This window comes from Pan paniscus, chromosome 6, assembly GCF_029289425.2.
Source record: "Pan paniscus chromosome 6, NHGRI_mPanPan1-v2.0_pri, whole genome shotgun sequence".
In the NCBI taxonomy this organism is placed as follows: domain Eukaryota; kingdom Metazoa; phylum Chordata; class Mammalia; order Primates; family Hominidae; genus Pan; species Pan paniscus.
Window position 1 is genome coordinate 110,490,103 of NC_073255.2, and position 18,228 is coordinate 110,508,330.

An 18,228-nucleotide genomic window follows, 5' to 3' on the forward strand; every position below is an offset into this window, starting at 1 on the left:
AATTGCCTACGGTATTCAATACTATACAGGTTTGTAGCCTAGGAGGCTTAGGCTACACCATCTAGTCTAGGTGTGTATTTGTGTAAGTACACTCTATGATGTTCTCACAACGATGAAATCCCCTAACAATGCATCTCTCAGACTGTATCTCAGTCATTAAGCAACGCATGATTGTTGAATGAGTTCTTTTTTTTTTTTTGAGATGGAGTCTTGCTCTGTTGCTTAGGCAGGAGTGCAGTGGCGCCATCTTAGGTCACTGCAACCTCCACTTCCCAGGTTCAAGTGATTCTCCTGCCTCAGCCTCCTGAGTAGCTGGGATTACAGGCACGTGCCACCATGCCCGGCTAGTTTTCATGTATTTTTAGTAGACACAGGGTTTCACCACGTTGGCCAGCCTGGTCTTGAACTCCTGACCTCTGGTGATCTGCCTGCCTCGGCCTCCCAAAGTACTGGGATTAAAGGCATGAGCCACCGTGCCCGGCCAATTGTTGAATGAGTTCTAAGCTCACTTAGCTGTTATTTACTTTTTAAACACTAGAAGCCTGAAAAGGAATCTCTTAAAGTAAAACTTTAAAACACATTCTTTCTACCACATGGCCAGGTTGCAAATAAGAAGCACCAAAAAAAAAAAAAAAAAAAAAAAAAAAAAAAAAAAAAAGAAAGAAAAAAACCACATTCTGCTAAAACTTGGAATTTAATGAATTTTACTCACTACAGTTATACTCATTTTACATTAAAGTAAAAAAGAAAATAGCCAGGAGAGTAATTCATCTCCAGAAAGCAGTTTAAAGTTATTGTTTTTATTATTTTTATTTGCTACCAATATTTTTATTGTAAGAAATACAAAAGGTATTACAAATATACAAACTATTTGCTCTTTTTGCCTCATTCAATTTAGCTTTCACATAAGTGAACACATTGGACAGTGATATTTCAACACCAATTTTGAAAAAAACAATGAACTTCATCATCTGACAATAAATACCTACATTTTCATTCTAGCACCCAGTAAGACATCCAGTTTCCAAAGGATTATTGGTATGCAACCCTCTGAATTTTCTGACATGTTACCTTTGCCACTGCAACAGAAACACCACTGCAGTTCTCCCTTTCCCAATAAGTCAGAGTAAGGGGCAGGTAAGAATGGCTATCTGACTTCAGAAACCCTGGGTCACAAAGCATCCCTTACTTGAGCTACTTTTAAAACTAGATTTTTAATGATAGGGTACTTAAAGTTTTGGTGGTCCTTGAATGACATATTTTACATTACATATTTACCCTACTTTTCTATTCTCCTCCTCAGATAGGAAGGGTCTAGATAAACTGGCCTATATTTTCATCTGCCTCTTGGGAAAGGAGCAAGAGCATTCAGCTCAGAGCATTCTGAAGACAGTAGCCTTAGAGATAAGCTTTCTTTCTTTCTTCTTCTTTTGCTTCAAGAGGGCTTTCTGTGTGTAATGGAGGGATGGTTGCTAGAGTGAGACAGCCCTTCCCCTCTTGCTATGTCTATACCATACCTGAGGCCATTTTTCTTAGAGGGCAAAAACGTTAGAATAGGTAGGAAGGTTCTTGCTCTCAGAGAGCTGTGCTGCACCCACAGGGTGGACCCGACAGGCTAGTCCTCTCAATCTGTGTACAGAGAAAAGAGAAGCAACATCTGATACCAAGTCACCTGCCAACATTCTTATAAGACTGTGTCCCAGGCAGTGAATTTCCACACTGCTTCTTGGGTCTGCAGAACTCAAAGCACCAAAACAGAGCATTCTGTAGCAATATAAGCAAACGGAATAAGAAAAATTATGCACCTTTAAGGAACATGCACCCTTATAAGTCTGTACCCTGATATGAAAATAGCAGAATGAATTTCAAGTATGAAGAAATACAGTAAAAGTGTGGCCTGTAGATGGAGAGAAAACAGCAGCCTGGAATGTGGTTTATATTCTTGATTAGTTTTTCTCTTGGTACCACAGCCAAAACTGAATGCTCTGTACAATGACTTGGTTTAAAAATCAAGATGCATACGAAGATGCTAGAGGCATTTCTAATGGGTGCCATGAGCACAGTCTGTGCCCAGCCTCAGGAAACATCTCTAGATGAATGTGGCTAGGTCAAGTTGGGAGTGGTGGCCAGGCCTAGACAGGCACACCTGTGGTCCATGATGTGGAGGAAGATGGAGAGCACCATGTGGACAAGCCAGGATGGTAGCAGGGAACACTTTAGTGGTAGAAAGGAAGAGATACAGGGGACAGAGATGTAGAGGTGTGGGGATGTTGGTCATCTTGGGCTGGTTCACACAGCCTAGATGAGTATCTGATATACACAATTTCTACATTTCTAGAACCATGATTTCAAACACAGAAACTAACAAGTCAAATTTCCAAATTAGAGTTTTTTTTTTTTTTTTTTACTTTCAAAACATTTTCTATTATAAGTCAGAAGGAAAAAAGCTTACTGTGTGTGACAGTCTTCCTGAAACCTAAGAGAAAGTTTTAACCAGGCCCTATGGCAATGCAGAAACACTAATACATTTTACAGTGAAAACCTACTTTAACACATCTCAAAATGATAATCCTATAAAACTTTCTAGCTCTAATTTGCACTCTACGCGAACCAATATTTTTCTTTTCTTAACACATACTGCTCTTCTATACCAAACACTTGCCCTTTAACCTTCAGATAAAAACCTCAAATACCAAAAAATGCAACAAGCTTTTGAGGTGTTGGGAATTGTTGGTTGTTAAAATCCCTTTTATTTTATAATAAATTATACAGGCAATCCTTGCTTTTTATTACCACACTGGATTGCTTCTGTACACAGCTAAGTTGCCTGAAGCATGGAAACTTGGACTTCTCCATCTGACACGTTCTGGAAGCCTCAAGGCACAAGCTGACAGTTCTGCTTCTACAGAAAAACTCTCACACTGCTCTCCTCTCAACAGTACTGCCTGTTCCCACTACTCCACATGACACCTACGAGGGCACTACATCACGTGAGGGAAGCTTCTTCATGAGGGCAGACAAGAGGAGGCACCACCCAGGCACTGGTCTCTGCCTGGCATCTATTCCGAGGGCCACCTGGCACAGTTCCTAAATTAAGGCATATCTAAAATGCTTTTCTACCTTTAGTTTTTATTTTTGCTATATTTTCGCACTCTACTATATGCATATTTAATAAAAACAACTACAAAGTCCTTTACTTTAATTCTTTTACATAATGATAAAACACCTAGATACCCAAAATACTACATCTATATATTCAAATCTACTAATCATGTTACAAATGCATGCAGCTTATTTGGGGGCTTAGTCTAATTTTTATTTTCTTAGGTCCATCAATACCATGATAATGAACATTAGATGCAAAATCCTAACACTTTCTGCCTTCAGTTGTACTTTCACAGGACTAGTGTGATTCAGAAATAAATAACATACATGAATAATAATAGAAATAATTTATGCAAATGTAGAACAACTTGAAAAAAAATTCCCCGCCTGTCAGGTGCTGTTCCTGGGGGTAGCTGATGCTATAAATTCCATGTACTAACTAATATATTTACTACAGGTAATAGGAAAACAAATGAATAAAAAGTGAGGAACTATGATATACATGTGTATATTTTTGCAAACACAGGATCAGAATGAAAAGATATATCATGCACTGTGAGGTTCAAGAAATGTATTACTGCTGGGATTTGTTTTATTATTCAGACTTTAAGATCAAACTGAGAGTTGTTGGTGATCACAGAAATATTGCTAGCTGATACATATTATTGCATTTCATAAAACTTAAGATTAGAAACTTTCAAGTAAGGGTACAACGGGTATCTTCAGAACTTTAACCTAAGCACATCAACGGAATTTTTCTAGGAACCACAGAGAGTTAGAAATTAAATAATTGTGTGGCTCTATGTTTGCTGATTAGTGCTACAGTCATAGTTCTTGGCAGTCAATATGTAGTTATATGCCCCCTTTGAGAAAAACCTACATTTGACAATCCAAACTCCTAAAATTGAGAAAGGGTTATTTGTGTGACCAAACAACTCACACGGAAGATTCCTCTCAACATGAAAATCCCCTGCTACATGAGATAATTTGTTTATATACCTTTAATTACCTAACAAAGAAAAAGAGAGAAAAGAAACTGGAAGCTAAAGAATTGAGAGCTTTTGCCAACTGAAGACGAAGCAGAAAATAAACTTTTCAAAACAAAACTTTTCCAGGCATATCTTTCACCATCACATATGTAGAATGATGGAAAATAAAAAAATAAAAAAAAATTCCTGCAATTATACATCTTTTCTTTAAAAAAACAAAAACAAAAACAAAAACTGAGCTTAGCGCCTGAGAGATGCGGGGTAGACAGCTTCACATAGGGCAGCTGCTACCGCATCTCTTTTTACCCGAACTTTCGGAGAATTGTGTTGTACTTATTTATGCACAGAAGACACCCGTTTGCTTCTAGGGACATTTTTCTTCCTAAGATTTGCAGAACAGATGCCTCTGAGACAGCAGCAGGGCACTCTGACCTCGGAAAGCAGCCCGCGGGGCCGCACATAATTTCAGGCACCGGCAGGTGAGTGGGAGGCGGGGCCCCAGCCCGGCCTCGCCCACTGCCTCTCTCCTGCCAAAGGGGCGGGGCAACGAGGCAGCGCGCCCGGAAGGCTTTCAAGTGGGAGTCAAGTTTTGAGCACGAGCAAATGGGGTTCAGACTGGCCACTGTGATAACAAACCCTGGGGTGGAATTCGGCCTTTCGCATAGGGGCTTTAACTGGACTCTAGTTCCTGGGAGCAGAGGGGCGAATGAGGCGGGGGATTTCTCAGCCAGTTTCTGACTGCCCCTAGTGTATGTGGCATTTTGGTTCAGTATGAATTACTGAGACTCATCTACTTGCCACTCAGGAGGAAAGTTGGGCAGGCACCGTCGAGTGTCTGCCACTCAAAAGGAATAAGCTGCTTTCTGTGGTGCTGTGCTAAGGAAACTGAAAAACACTGCAATATCCTTCCCTACTAAATTTCAAGTGACACTGCTGTGAGAAAGGTGACCTCTAAAATTAACTTAATCATTTGGGGTATAAGAAGTCTTTAAGCAGACTTGTAAATTTAAAAAAAGTATATAAAGTTGCCAAAAAACTTCAAAAGTTAAGTATGTAGACACACTCCTAAGTTGTTATGCTCATATACTTCAGACTTTTTTTTTTTTAATTAGAGCTTCTTATGAATTTACATTTGTGATTCCACGAATGTTAAAATTACCTGGTCTTTTGGTATTTTAGGGCTCTGTTTCAATACAGCAATTTTTCAGACAAAAGTTTTGTCTACTGAATTACTGATGTGCTACTCATTTTGCTCACCTGATCTTTAAATTAGGATTTTAAAATTTAATCAATGTTGAAAGGCCACCATGCTAGGGAATTTGAAAGCAGCAGAGAGGGTATGTGTGTTTTAACTGGGGCCACTAAAGGAGTTTTATACTTCTAACGAAACTATCCTGTTCACAGATGAGGACTGCCTTTTTAGTAACTAAGCCTGTTTTAATCTAGAAAAGTAAGGTAACTGGGTACTTCAAAAATTTTTTCTTGACTGAATGAATGACTAGGCTTTCTTTACTTAAATGATCAAAATGGGTGTATTATCCATCCTTAAGAACAATTTATTTGCAGACAGTTGTTCAGAACCTAGGTAACAAGTAAAATATTGAAGTTACGGAACATTATAAAGACTATTAATCATCCCAAAAAACAAGTGCTAGGAAAGAGTTAAATATGCGCAGAAAAATAAAGTTAGAATGAAATCTCTTTTAGAAGTACCTCTTTAGTCTTCATCAGATTTGTTTTTCTCTAAAAGTGCCACCTTGTGGAATATACTGGAATAAAACAAGAAAGCTCATCTCTTAGGACAGTGTGAATGTTTAGAAAGACTTTTGCAAGAAAAGTCACCTTCCTTTCCTACCATATCAACTTCAAACTGCTGTAATAGTGTTTCAGCAGATGCTCGAAAAGAGCCTGTATTTATTTTCAGGTGGCTCTTGTTTTCTTCCTAAGGCTAGACAAGGTAACAATATGTTGAAGGAAGTCCACTTCTACTCATTTAGCTAAACGTTATCACTTCCTGGAAATGCTAAGAAATAGAAAACATTTTGAAAAGCTGATTGGCACTTCATTAAGAAAATAAAAATCCCCAGAAAGGCTACTTGAGAAAAAAACGTGTAAAAATTGGACCCCTTCTGTTTTTACATTTCTGTTGCTTACAAAGGTCAGAAGATAGAGACCAAAGGATTATTTTTGGTTTATTTTCTGAAAAAGTACAAGATAGAAATGCTTGAGATATACGGATGTATTAAAATTGGGTTGTGAATTGCATTGATATAGAAAGGGAGTAAACAAGAAATGAAAATGCTAGTTTCTCATGCTTTTGAGGAAAACAGCATTTCTAATTACTCTAAGGACTTACATTTCTTGGCACACTTCGGTAGCCTCAATAAGTTTTTCCACTGTGGAGAAGGAACATGTAAATATCTTCCTAATTATATACCCAAATATACTTAATGGACATGATAAATGGTTTTGGGTAAGGTTCACAATTTTTCAAAAGTATTGGTGGCATAGGAAACACATGCCTTTTAAAAATTTATTTTTTCAATGAACATTCTTAGGCATGTGTAAGAAGTATTGCTTCACGTGGTTGCCTCTTCCCTTGAAATGGGAAAAAAAGTACAGGTAATTTAGTTTGCTTGGGACAGCTTCTCCATAACATTTGTTTTTGACCATATTAATCCCACAGTTACCAGATGACCTTAGTATAAATTCTTACAATATATTTGTTCATAAAGAATATATCCTTCAAAATATATATAGCTTTGAAACTACCCTTTAAATACCTTCATTTTCTCCAGAATTTCCTTTATCTATTGCCCACTGTTTTATGAATAATTTTTAAAGCCTTAGAAATCATACATCTTTATCTGTCACAATGTGAAACATGCATTCTTTTGAATTATATAAATATCTAAGAGTTTATAATAACATTCCAATATTTTCTTTCCAGGGTAAATATTCTGTAGTTTCTATACTAACATAATTAAGTAATTATCGTGGCATATTAACTTTTAACATTATTTTTTCCTAGACTCAACTATGCAATTAAAGCCTGCTTTTGGAAAATGTAAGACACTCTCATGTGCTTATCATAAGAATAGTCAAATTGTCACTTAAAAGAAAAGCAATATTTTAGAAGAATTTTAATATGTTTATGATATTAGGAAGCTTACATAATTTAATTTCCACAATGGAACAATAATGGCCATTACTGACTTTAATAGGCACCACTTGTAAAAGAAGCAGCTACAGTTTCTTAAACACTCACTTTAAATACATAATTTAAAGTTCAAAATGTTTGGTACTATTTAAGAGTTTTCTCATCAAGATGGATAGTACATTCTGGAGAGTCAAACTATACATTTCTCTATAGAAAAGAAACATGCTTTATTTAAGATAGGAACATCTCATGCCTTCTAAAGCTTTCATTTTTATTTAACACAATGCTGAGATTCTATTCTTAGGTGAATAATTTTCAACTATTTTTAGTAAGTCACCTGGGGCTAAATGAAAAGTCTGCCATTCACAGTGTGTGCTTCCTGAGAGAAAATCATGAGAATACAGGGGGCTGAAATGGCCCCAAGCTTTCTTCCAAAACAGGTTCTTTGCACCTTCAGTTCCCATCCACTTCAAAGGAAGGACAAAGTGGGAGGCTCCAACCCACTGGGTTCTTACAAGTGCTTAGAAATTGTATTTTTAAGATTAGGTCCTTTTTATTACCCTTTGCCATGGGATTTCTTATGAAAGCTAAATGGACAAGTTTCTCTTTTTCTCTTTTTATATGTAGGTTGTTTTGACTCCACCCTGTGCAACAGTTCCCAAAATGCCTGAGCTGCCAGAACCAAACATCAAACAGAAACTAGCAGGGACATTCTTGTACTGGTCCTACTATGAAATTCAAACATGATTTCAAATCTGTCACAATATTTTAACTTGCTATGAGCTGCTTCAGTGTAACCTTGGGGCAATATGCCCTTTTCAGTTCACCACTGCTTAGCTTTTGGCAAAGATGTTTGAAACCATATGTTACAGAAGAATAAGCTGTAGTCACTAAGTTCTTACTCTACTATCTGCTTCAAAATGCCCTAACGGCAAGACTGCTTGTGTTGGATCTGGATTTCAGAAATGGCGAATCTGGACATAAAATACATAAATCAAGAGAGTATTCACTAAAATGCAACAACTACACCGATGGAAGAACTGGGGACAGACTTTTACAAAGTTCAGAGAGGCTGAGATGCCCTTTCATTCTGTGTCATCAGAAGATAATCTGCCAACAATTGAATGCCAGAATGTTTGTGCTTTAATTTTTCTTCATAAGCACTGCCTAGAAATGAGTCAAAAGCAGATGCTAGGAATAAAAGTTGAGCTCTCTACTCATTTAAAATTCTAAAGAATGCTGAAAAATTCCAGTTCAGAACAGCTGCATTTTTCTTGAGTGAACTTATGAAAACACTTTTACAACAGCAAAAACTAAAGCTATGTTCACTCTAGCCATGAATACTAACCAAAAAGCTCAGAGGAATCAGTGCAGTGAGTTTTTAAATTCAATTTGCAGGCCCTAGCAAAAATGTCTTTGTATTTTGACCCTCGATCAAAGGAAAGGCAGAACTCACTTTTCCATGTGAGACTTTGAGTAGACCTGACCTTGAATGCTGTGGATTCATTATATCTCAAGCGTTTATAGTACTGACAACACCTAATCAATGTTGTCACAACGAAAGTAGAAAACATTTGTATGGCCCATCTCCTTTATTATCTTGCTCTAGAAAACAATGTTCCTGTTCCTCAAGCTACTGAATTAGAACAATGTTAAGTAGTACAGCAATTAAAAAAGAATAGTTCCCAACCCCAAAAGCTCTTCAGGAGAAACATCTCCTAGTTTTTTCTCTTGTTCAAGATAGTCATATATCACATTAAGCTGCAAAGAATTCAGTACAACTTAATAATGCATAAACATGATCTGAATTATTTTCTGAGTGCAGCAACCTCCATTCTTTGAAAATCCTAACCCTAAACATAATCTAACTGTTGCATGATCTAACTGTTGCATGCACTCTGAGTCAGAAAGCACAGGTGGCTAAACTTTCCAAAAGATACTTTCTGTGTCCTCTGGTTACTAGAGCCAACTGAGCACTAAACCACTTATAAGGCAGAGATGGTATGAAATATAAAGGACTGTAGAGAAAACAGTAAGAGAAAAAGGAAAAGCTGTTTACAATGCCCAGGCCAGGCTGGCTCTGTAGAGAGCAGGAGTGAGCACAAGGCACTAGAAATAAGCACAGCCTGGGGGATGGAGAAAAGATCATTTGATAGAGTAAATGTTATGGCCCTAAAACATAGCTAAAGACATACCCTCAGGTAAAGACACTGAAAATATCTTCTATAAAAATGTAATTCACAAAGTAACAGTTTATAGCAATCTGTGTGCTGGTGATAAAACAAAACAAGATCCTACTCATTATTTAGGTAACAAAAGTAAACACCAGGTAGAAGGACTGCATTAGAGAACATATGTGACCCTGTTAGGTTTGCAGGATTGAGGCCATAAACCATAAGCTGAGACTGCGAATTTATGAAAGGTTCATTGAAAGCAAGCAAACAGGTGGTGCATGGGAACAGCTTAAGCAATCTGTTATTAGTTATACAATGGTAGCAATATATTTCAGAAGTGCCGGGAGATAGACAAGATGGATACTTTGCCAACAAGGCAGTGTGTGGCAGAAAGTACAGTGTAATAGATGAGGAAAATTTCAAGGCCACTCCTGTCTCTAGTTAGAGAGAACTACTCTCCAAACCAAAACAGGAAAGAGTTTCTGACAAATTCCTAAGAACAAAAACAAAATAACAACAACAAACAACAATAACAACAACAAAAAAAGGGAAGAAAGGAATTTCAAACCAGGAAATAAAGGCTTTCTATTCTTTTTTAAAAAATCTATCTGAGGTACACTCCCTAAATCTATAGCAAGTAATAAAAAGCTTACAGGCTATTTTCCAAAAGAAATGATAAAGCATGATATCATACAGAAGGTTAAAATAGACTTACAACAAGTAAATTCAGCTTTTTGAAGACTAAATAGAATGCATGCACATCTCTTAAAATATACTAGAATTTTTCCTCCTTTTTGCTGTGTGTATAAAACTTCATCTTTTACTGCTAGCAAATTTACTGCTTTTGGCCAGAAAAGAAATGCTGAGGACATGGGGTTAACTTTCTAATTTGAGAAGACTATTTTGGTGAATCACCTTCAGTGAACAAATGCCTGTTATTTACTGACCACCTTGAGTCTTTAAAATTGAATTATTCTTGTCGTTTACAAAAAGTAACACTTTAAAAGATCACAGAATCTCTCACATACACACACACACACACACACACGCACACACACACTCAAAAGTACCAAATCAGGCCCGGCAGCTGCAGAGAGATTACATCATAACTCAGCTGTGCCTGGATTACCCACTCCACACTGGCAGCATTCAAGGTTAGAAAAATCAAATGGCAGCACAATTGGTCAGCAGCTTCTCTTCTTCTGGAATTTTTCCAGGTTCTTGAAACAAACAGACAAACAAACAAACAAATGAACATAAAGCTGCAATCACTCTTGCATTGATTTCAAAACAGTAAACTAGGCGGTTTCCTTGGAGAAGCAGAGCCTGTCCAGAAGACAGCAGCTGGAAGGCCTCCAGATAGCAATCCTCCACAGCTCTGTAGGGCTTGCTGAGGGGGACCCATAAGCCACCAAGGGTGTTCTCCGCAGGATCAGCTTAAGGCGGCTGCTGAGGCCTCAGGCTGTATTCAGCTCCGAGGTGTTCTGGCTGGGCGGCAGGTGGGAATCCAGGTTTTCTTTGCACCTTTCCAGGTCCTGGAAGTATGGGTGAGACAGGGCACTGTAGGCAGATATTCTTTTGGCTGGGTTAAATGTCAAACACTTCTGTAATAAAGAAAAAAATAATTGGTTGATATACAACACATCAATGTAAATAATGTACTTACAGAGTTATCCCTTTATTCACTGTCATATGTTAAGCGCATCTACAGTGGGAATGAGTATTTATTTAAAGGGACACTAAATAATATGGAGACAGTACTCATATATATCCCTAATGTATAAAATGCCCCTCAGGAGAAGACCCTTTTGGGTGCCTATGGACTGTTTCCTGCCCAGGATTTCTCACTAAGCCATTAAAGTATGCATATAACTTTATTTAGTAATTCTTCCAGTGCTAGCAAACTTAGTGCTACAGTTGGAGACTTCACCGTAACTTCTTATCCTGCCTCAAGGCTACACCACTCAGAGGCAGGGCTATCTTCCTTTTAATTAATACCAAGGTGCCACATGGCTAGCAGTAGCTCTCTCAGGGGACCATTAGATTCAGTTCGAGTCACTAAACTCTATTCCAGGCTGACAGCTCAAGTGTAGGGCTACCAAGGTGAATGAGCTGGTGCCTGCGCTTAAGAAGCTCCTGGTCCTAGTCAAGTGGTTTGGGCAGTTTGGCTGAGCTACTGAGGTAGAAGGTGAAAGGAGGGAAAGGGAAACCTTTGCAGTAGCGGCAATCTCTATTCCCAAACTGTCCATACCTAAATTAGTTAGAATGTGTCCCTAATTTCAGTCTCATTTCCACCCCTACCTCAGGTAATCTTGTCACTCAAATCCTCCTCCTCTCCTTCCATCAACGCCTCCTGCTGGGTGCCTAGCAGGTGGCAAGCACTAATTAGTGATGAGTAAGACCTCCTCATTGCCACAGGAGCTCACAAGTAGCAGGGAAGCCACACTGGCTTCTCCATCCTAAAGTGAACTGGGTATATGAAATGTCTATGCATTCCAGTCTTCTATGTAATTTACAGACTTTACATTATCATGGTTAATGGAAGACCTCTTCCACTTAAGAGGTCTGCATAACCATGATATTAATAGGACTCCTGCTCACAGTCCTAGTCAGGTTCCAAATGGATTAGGGACCTCTCTAATATTCTATCGAAGGCTACTGACCTAGAAAAACAAATACAAACAGAAAGTTCTATGTGTAATTTCAGGCAAATTCTTGGGTCCTCTGAAATCTGATTTATCCTGAGATCCCCATCAGTCCATGGTTGCTAGCCTCCCTATAGGATCTTCTGAACATCAAGAGCTAAAGGGCAAGTGGAAGAAAGAGCTTGTCTGTAGAAAGGTTCCAACTGTCTCTAACAGCAAGAAACATCTCTAGAAAAGCTTTGCAAGGGCTGAATTCCCAAAGGACCGGAAAGCAGGGGCAAAATTCCTGAGCCTGAGTTCTCTTTTCCCAGAGTCCAAGAAGGAGAAAATTAGGTAGTGGCATTTAATCTCCAGGACATAGGAAAGAAGAGAAAAGAGCTGTGGGAATACATTCACAATACAGAGACATGTCTCTAGAGGATTATGTGAGAGGAAGCCCTTTCCTCACAGCTACACTGACGGCTTAAAGCTGGGAAGAGGGTGGAGAGAAGGAGAACACCTTAGCCAAATGTGGGGGTGTGGGAGAATCTCAAGTTGGAAGTCTTAATACATTTTGTCCTATAGAAATATGGTTAAAAAAAAGGTGTTTAAGTTCTATTATTGCTCTACTTCAGGAACAAGGTTGACAGGTTGAGGGTTAATTAAAAAACGTTGTGTTAATAATATTGTTTCTGCAAGAAAATTTAGTTTAATTGCCAAATAGTTTACTTATAAAATGAGCTTTTGGAATCACAACTTAGTCAAGAGTTGGATACTATGGTAGATTGGATAACTTTTAGTACATATTCCCTCTTTTCTCTCCCCTCTCACCATAGGGGGAGCATTCTTTCCTCCATTCAAGTTGGCCTTAGGCATGGAACTTGCTTTGGCCAATGGAACATGGGCAGAGTGGCGGGTACTTCTTCCAAGTATGGACCTTCAGGGGCATTGTATATTTCTGCTTGCCCTTCTGGAGCATCGATACCTTCTATCATGAGAAAAACATGCCCCAGGGAGCTGCTGCCTCTCTGGCATGGGCCCCAGCATGAGACACATGGAGAAGACCTGTGCTTCACCCACGGGCAGAAGCAGATATCAAAGGCTGTTAATTCAGGAGGTAAAGGAGACACTCATTACTCACTGGGTTTCAGACATCAAGAACAGCCCAACAGGTATACTTTTCTACCTATTGTTCTGGCCTCCAAGTATAGGAAATTATGTATATGGTTGAGCATTAAGAGTCTCAGAGCACAGAAGTCCTTATTTTCAGTGAGGTATTTTATATGTCCCTGGCACACTAAATACTTATTAAATAAATCAGCAACTAGAAGAAGTATTGCTATATAGTTCTTTTGGAAAAACATCTCCCCAAAGTTGTGAATGTTTAAGAAAAGGCACGTTAAAATGACAAACAAATTACTTAAAGTAGCATGAAACTGTAAGAAAGGAAACATAATATTTACTTCTAAAGAAACATATGTCAAAGTGAATTGAGAGGCTTCTAAACCTGCATTGAAATAAACATTCAAAGATGGCAGATTTAAAAAAATGTGGATCAGAAAGACATTCCAGAATCAAAAGCCACCAGCTGCTACAAGTGTGAAAATGAAACCTCTGGAGGGACTGTTGCCTCCTGCTCCATGTGGCTGTGGCATGTGATGCCTATAGCAGCTACTGAACTGATATTTGTGCCCACCACCCAGTCTGGGTAGGGCAGGTGTCTCACTGGCACAGTGCAGACGAGCTTGACATCAGAAAAACTTACCAGAAGTAGGTCTTTGCCTAGTTCATCAATATCTGTTACAAACTTCTCAATTGGTTGGGCAGATTTTGAATGAAAAGCCTGCCTGGGAAGGGCAACATCTCTAGGCCAGTCTTCTTCTCCTGGGAGTCCAATTACGCTACAAAAGAACCACACATGGACATAAGCATTAGCTACTATGCAGAAGCTGTTTTCTCATCAATTTCCAGAGAAAGGCAAAATCTAAGGGGGAGACATGGGGGGCAGAGTCCCAGGAGACCTTCACTTTATTACTAGCAGGGTCTCTGTTTATCTCTGTCCTACTGCAATATGGTGGTCATGGGGGAGAGGGTAATCTCACAGAAGAATTGTAAAATTCAGTGGGAGGAGATAAGAGATTGCTCTGGTAGCAGACACTAAATGTAAGGGATGATGTAGAAATAGAAAATATATTACCAGGCAGTAAGCTCTGACTTAGTGACAAAGCAGGACTTATTGTATTCAGAGGAGACCCATACTGGTACATATCTTCCTTTATGTCCAAGAATGCTTTTTGTGTTTTGATCGAACACCCCAGTATTGACATGATTTTATGATGCTCATCCAACATGGTTTATTAACATATCAATTTGGTTGCATTTTTGGTTAAAGAGCAATTCCCTACATATTAAATATATACATTAGAATCAGAAGGAAAAATGAGGCTAAAACGTGTTAGGCCTGCATTATACAAACATGATTTTATAAAAGGAAGTCTGTGGTATTCCAAAGTGAGCAAACAGTAAATTAAAAACTATTATTTATATTTCCCCTGAAAACCATTCTGGGATCAGAAATGTGGAAAGAACAGCAAGTGATAAGCACAGGCTTCGGAAATAGGCAGATTTGGGTTCAAATCCTGCACCTGCCACTTACTGGCAGGTAAGGACAAATTACTTAACATCTATGACCCTTAGTGTCTTTATGTATACAATGATAATAACTTACAGTTGTAATGAGGATCAGTTATACTTTATTTAAATTTATAGTAATATATAAATTTATAATTTAAAGTACATAGCACAGCACCTGATATACATCACACACAGTCAATTATCAATCAATACACTGCCGACTATTATTATAATTAGAAAATGTTATTAATACAAGATGCATAGGAAATACATCACTACCACACTTAAAATATGAACTGCTTATATCTATGTATAACTTAAGATTCTTTAAAAAATTAATGGGTCAATGGGCTTACATAACTTATACATTGTATAGATATTATTTATAGTTTACATATAGGTCATAAGTAGGTTTGAACAGAGAAAATCAGAGGATGCAGGGACTTCTTTCTCACACAGACTGTATAACTCTGAACCAAAAATAAAATCATAGTTTAGTGGACGGGGTACATAGCTATTCAAATACTGAACAAATAATTTTAACTACAGTTAGAAATTGTGCTGGCCCACATTAGGGTCTTCTGCTTGGCCTCTACTTGTTGGGACTAAGGCCCAGGAAGAGGTGTTCTTATGAATGTACTTCCAGATTTCAGGAAGATGTGGTACAGGTCTCAAGATCTGTAGCACTTCATTTCCCCTTCCCTCACCTACACAGAGCCCAGGCCATAGACTTCAGCTGGGAAGATACCCCTGTCATCACGGCTTCTCTGCCTGGGTGTCTGGGGAAGACACTGTAATTTGGCCTCTATCAGGCATACTGAGAGAGCTACATTATTGAGGCAAAGACAGATTCATGGACATATTTACTAGAAGCAATAAATAGAAATGACAATGAGCAATATATAGATTTGTTCAATAGTACAGCCTACAATAGAAGTAAAAAGAAAAAAACCAAAAATACCACTATTAATTATGAAAAGAAATGCACGTGTAAGTGTCTGGATACAATGGGACAGGGCAGAGGAGGGAATGAAAAATGCTTGTTAGAGAGCTTTAAAAATTTCCTTTCATTCCTTTTTAGTTTTCAGGTCTATGTGTATCAATATTTTTGTGTATATTCACCAGTCAGCTAGAAATTGATTATATTAATAACTCCTAGAAATATTTAAAATCTTTTTTATTTGTGGCTTTGAATGTATCTACATCTAATTACATCTTGCAAGTATATGATCAACTGAATGCCAAAAGCCTTCAGAGGAACAGCACATCTCTGTTTGTATGCGTGTACATATACAAATAACTTTATATAATTTTATATAAAATTTTAAACAAACACATAACTATATATATAAAACTTTAAGTCTATCACCTCCTCTGATTCCTGTAATAATTTCCTAAGACATATAAGTCAGGTGTTATTAGTCTCATTTTATAGATGGGGAAATTGAGAATGAGGAATAAAATGAACTGCCAAAGTCACAGATAGCAAGCTCAGTCACAGAGTCCAGAGTGAGTTCCGTTCTCTCTATTCCAATATTTTATTTCCATTTAGCTATGACATCATTCTTAAAAATGCTCTAAGATGTCACAGGCTAAAACTATTGTTTCACTTTTAATACTTGCTATTACTTGAAGGCTTAAATCTTCCTAAACACAGAAATGTTTTTCCCTTTAAGAGTATGTGAACATGGACCAGGTGGGGTGGCTGTAATCCCAGCAGTTTGGAAGGCTGAGGCAAGCGGACCACTTGACCCCAGGAGTTCAAGACCAGCCTGGGCAACATGGTGAAACTCCATCTCTATAAAAAATATAAAAATTAGCTGGTTGTGGTGTCCTGTGCCTGTAGTCCCAGCTACTTGGGAGGCTTAGATAGGAGGATTACTTGAGCTCGGAAGGCCAAGGCTTCAGTGAGCCAAGATCGCACCACTGTACTCCAGCCTGGACAACAGGGCAAGACCTTGTCTCCAAAGAAAAAAATAAAAAAGAGTATGTGAATATGGCTTTCCTTAAAAAAAATTTGGTTTCATGTCCAGAATGAACTTTTATGGCCCATATATGTGTTGTGAAATTCTGATAGGTCCATTAAAAAATGCTTGCATTTAATTCCACTATTTGGACAGCTGAATATAAGCCTTAAAAGTTGACATTTATGTTGGCAAGCCCAACAGGGCACAAAATCTATAAATGGCAGTGATGGAGGAGACAGAAATATTTTTTCAAGTACTTCAGCAGTGACGCTAGGGTGCAGCATTGTCCCTTTTCTCTGGCAAGGTAATGCATTCAGAGGAAACAGAACATAATTTTGATGACACAATGCCAGAAACCACAAAGTAAAATCTAAAGGCACAAACCATAGAACTCTACAGCTTCTTTGCTGTTGGCAACCTACGATTGTCAGGACTTTGCCAAAAGCAGAACTGGCTTTTCTTTGGAAGCAGGTCAAACATGCCGGTCAAATGTTCCTTCTGGTCCATTTCACTGGCCTCATGTACTAAGGGGGCACTAACAATGGTTAACAAGATTGCAGACATCAGTGCTGGAGGTAGACACAACTGTCAGGTAGTATAAATAAGGGAAAGAAGGTGATGGCTTTCAAGTCCTGGCAAGCTGACTTTAGTCAAGATTCTCTTTCCTTTTAACAGAAGGTCATCAGTATGTCTGCTTTCCCTAGTTTCCTCTTTATGATCACATGCACACAAAATATATTCAACAGTCATGGGGAAAAATAGATGGGAGTTCATCATTGAGTGATTAAAGAACTTGCCATTCAGAAGCAGGGGTAACATGAAGGCTTTGTGTTGAATTTATCCACTGTACAGAGTGGTCAGTAGTAGGAGCAGTAGCATCACCTGCCCTGGACCCAGGAAGCCCCCAGGCATAAAAAACTAGCAAATGTTATTCAGGCCTTAAAGCTACTATGTTCTGACTCAGCAGTAGCACTGGCATTAACAGAAGTCTAGCTGCTTCTAGTCACTAAAAGAACAAAATCAGGTTCCAGTTTTATTAACTGTTTTAAGCAGTCACGCTTGAGTAGACAGTGCTGATATGAAAATCTGTTCTTTAGGGGTGTTTTTTTTTTTTGTTGCAGTCTTACAGACTTCGAATTTCATAAAAATCACTGGGATTCCTATAAAATGTCACAGACCAAAGATCAGGGCTATTTTTGGTCTAGAACTCCCACTTTTTTCCTACTCCACTCCAATTTGGATGGGCCTTTCAAACACAAAAACCCAAAAAAGGATGCCACACTGCATGCTTTGTCAGAAGAAGTGCCCCAGTTACATTCTAGAAACATGAATGCATACATGCATGAACATGCAGACATGAATGAAACTATGTAAATCATCAAGGAGCGATGTAACTGAAACCAAAGAATTTGAGCACAAGAAAGGATCTTATAGAGAATTTAAGTCAGAGTTTCATTTCTCAGATGAAGTTAAGGAAATAAAAGGTTAAATAATTAATGATGAACTCTAATAGTAACAGTAATAGATAACTTTTTAAAGTGCTTACTATGTGCCAGGCACTGTGTAAGCCCTTCA

The 18,228-nt window shown here is 38.2% G+C and overlaps 1 protein-coding gene across 4 annotated transcripts in view; it reads right to left on the reverse strand.

The window, feature by feature from the left end:
* Positions 1-779: 779 nt before the first annotated feature.
* Positions 780-18,228, reverse strand: part of CDK6 (cyclin dependent kinase 6) — a 234,671-nt gene continuing 217,222 nt past the window's right edge. For 2 of the 4 annotated variants that reach the window (XM_003809732.6, XM_003809731.7), the window contains exons 7-8: positions 13,818-13,953; positions 780-11,032 (exon numbers count right to left, since the gene is read on the reverse strand). In XM_003809732.6, coding sequence (XP_003809780.1) covers positions 10,886-11,032; positions 13,818-13,953 — 283 coding nt within the window. In that variant the 3' untranslated portion in view covers positions 780-10,885. Of the gene's footprint in view, positions 11,033-13,817; positions 13,954-13,977; positions 16,485-18,228 lie in introns of those variants that run through there. The other 2 variants (XM_055114711.2, XM_063605972.1) reach the window with 2 other exon arrangements.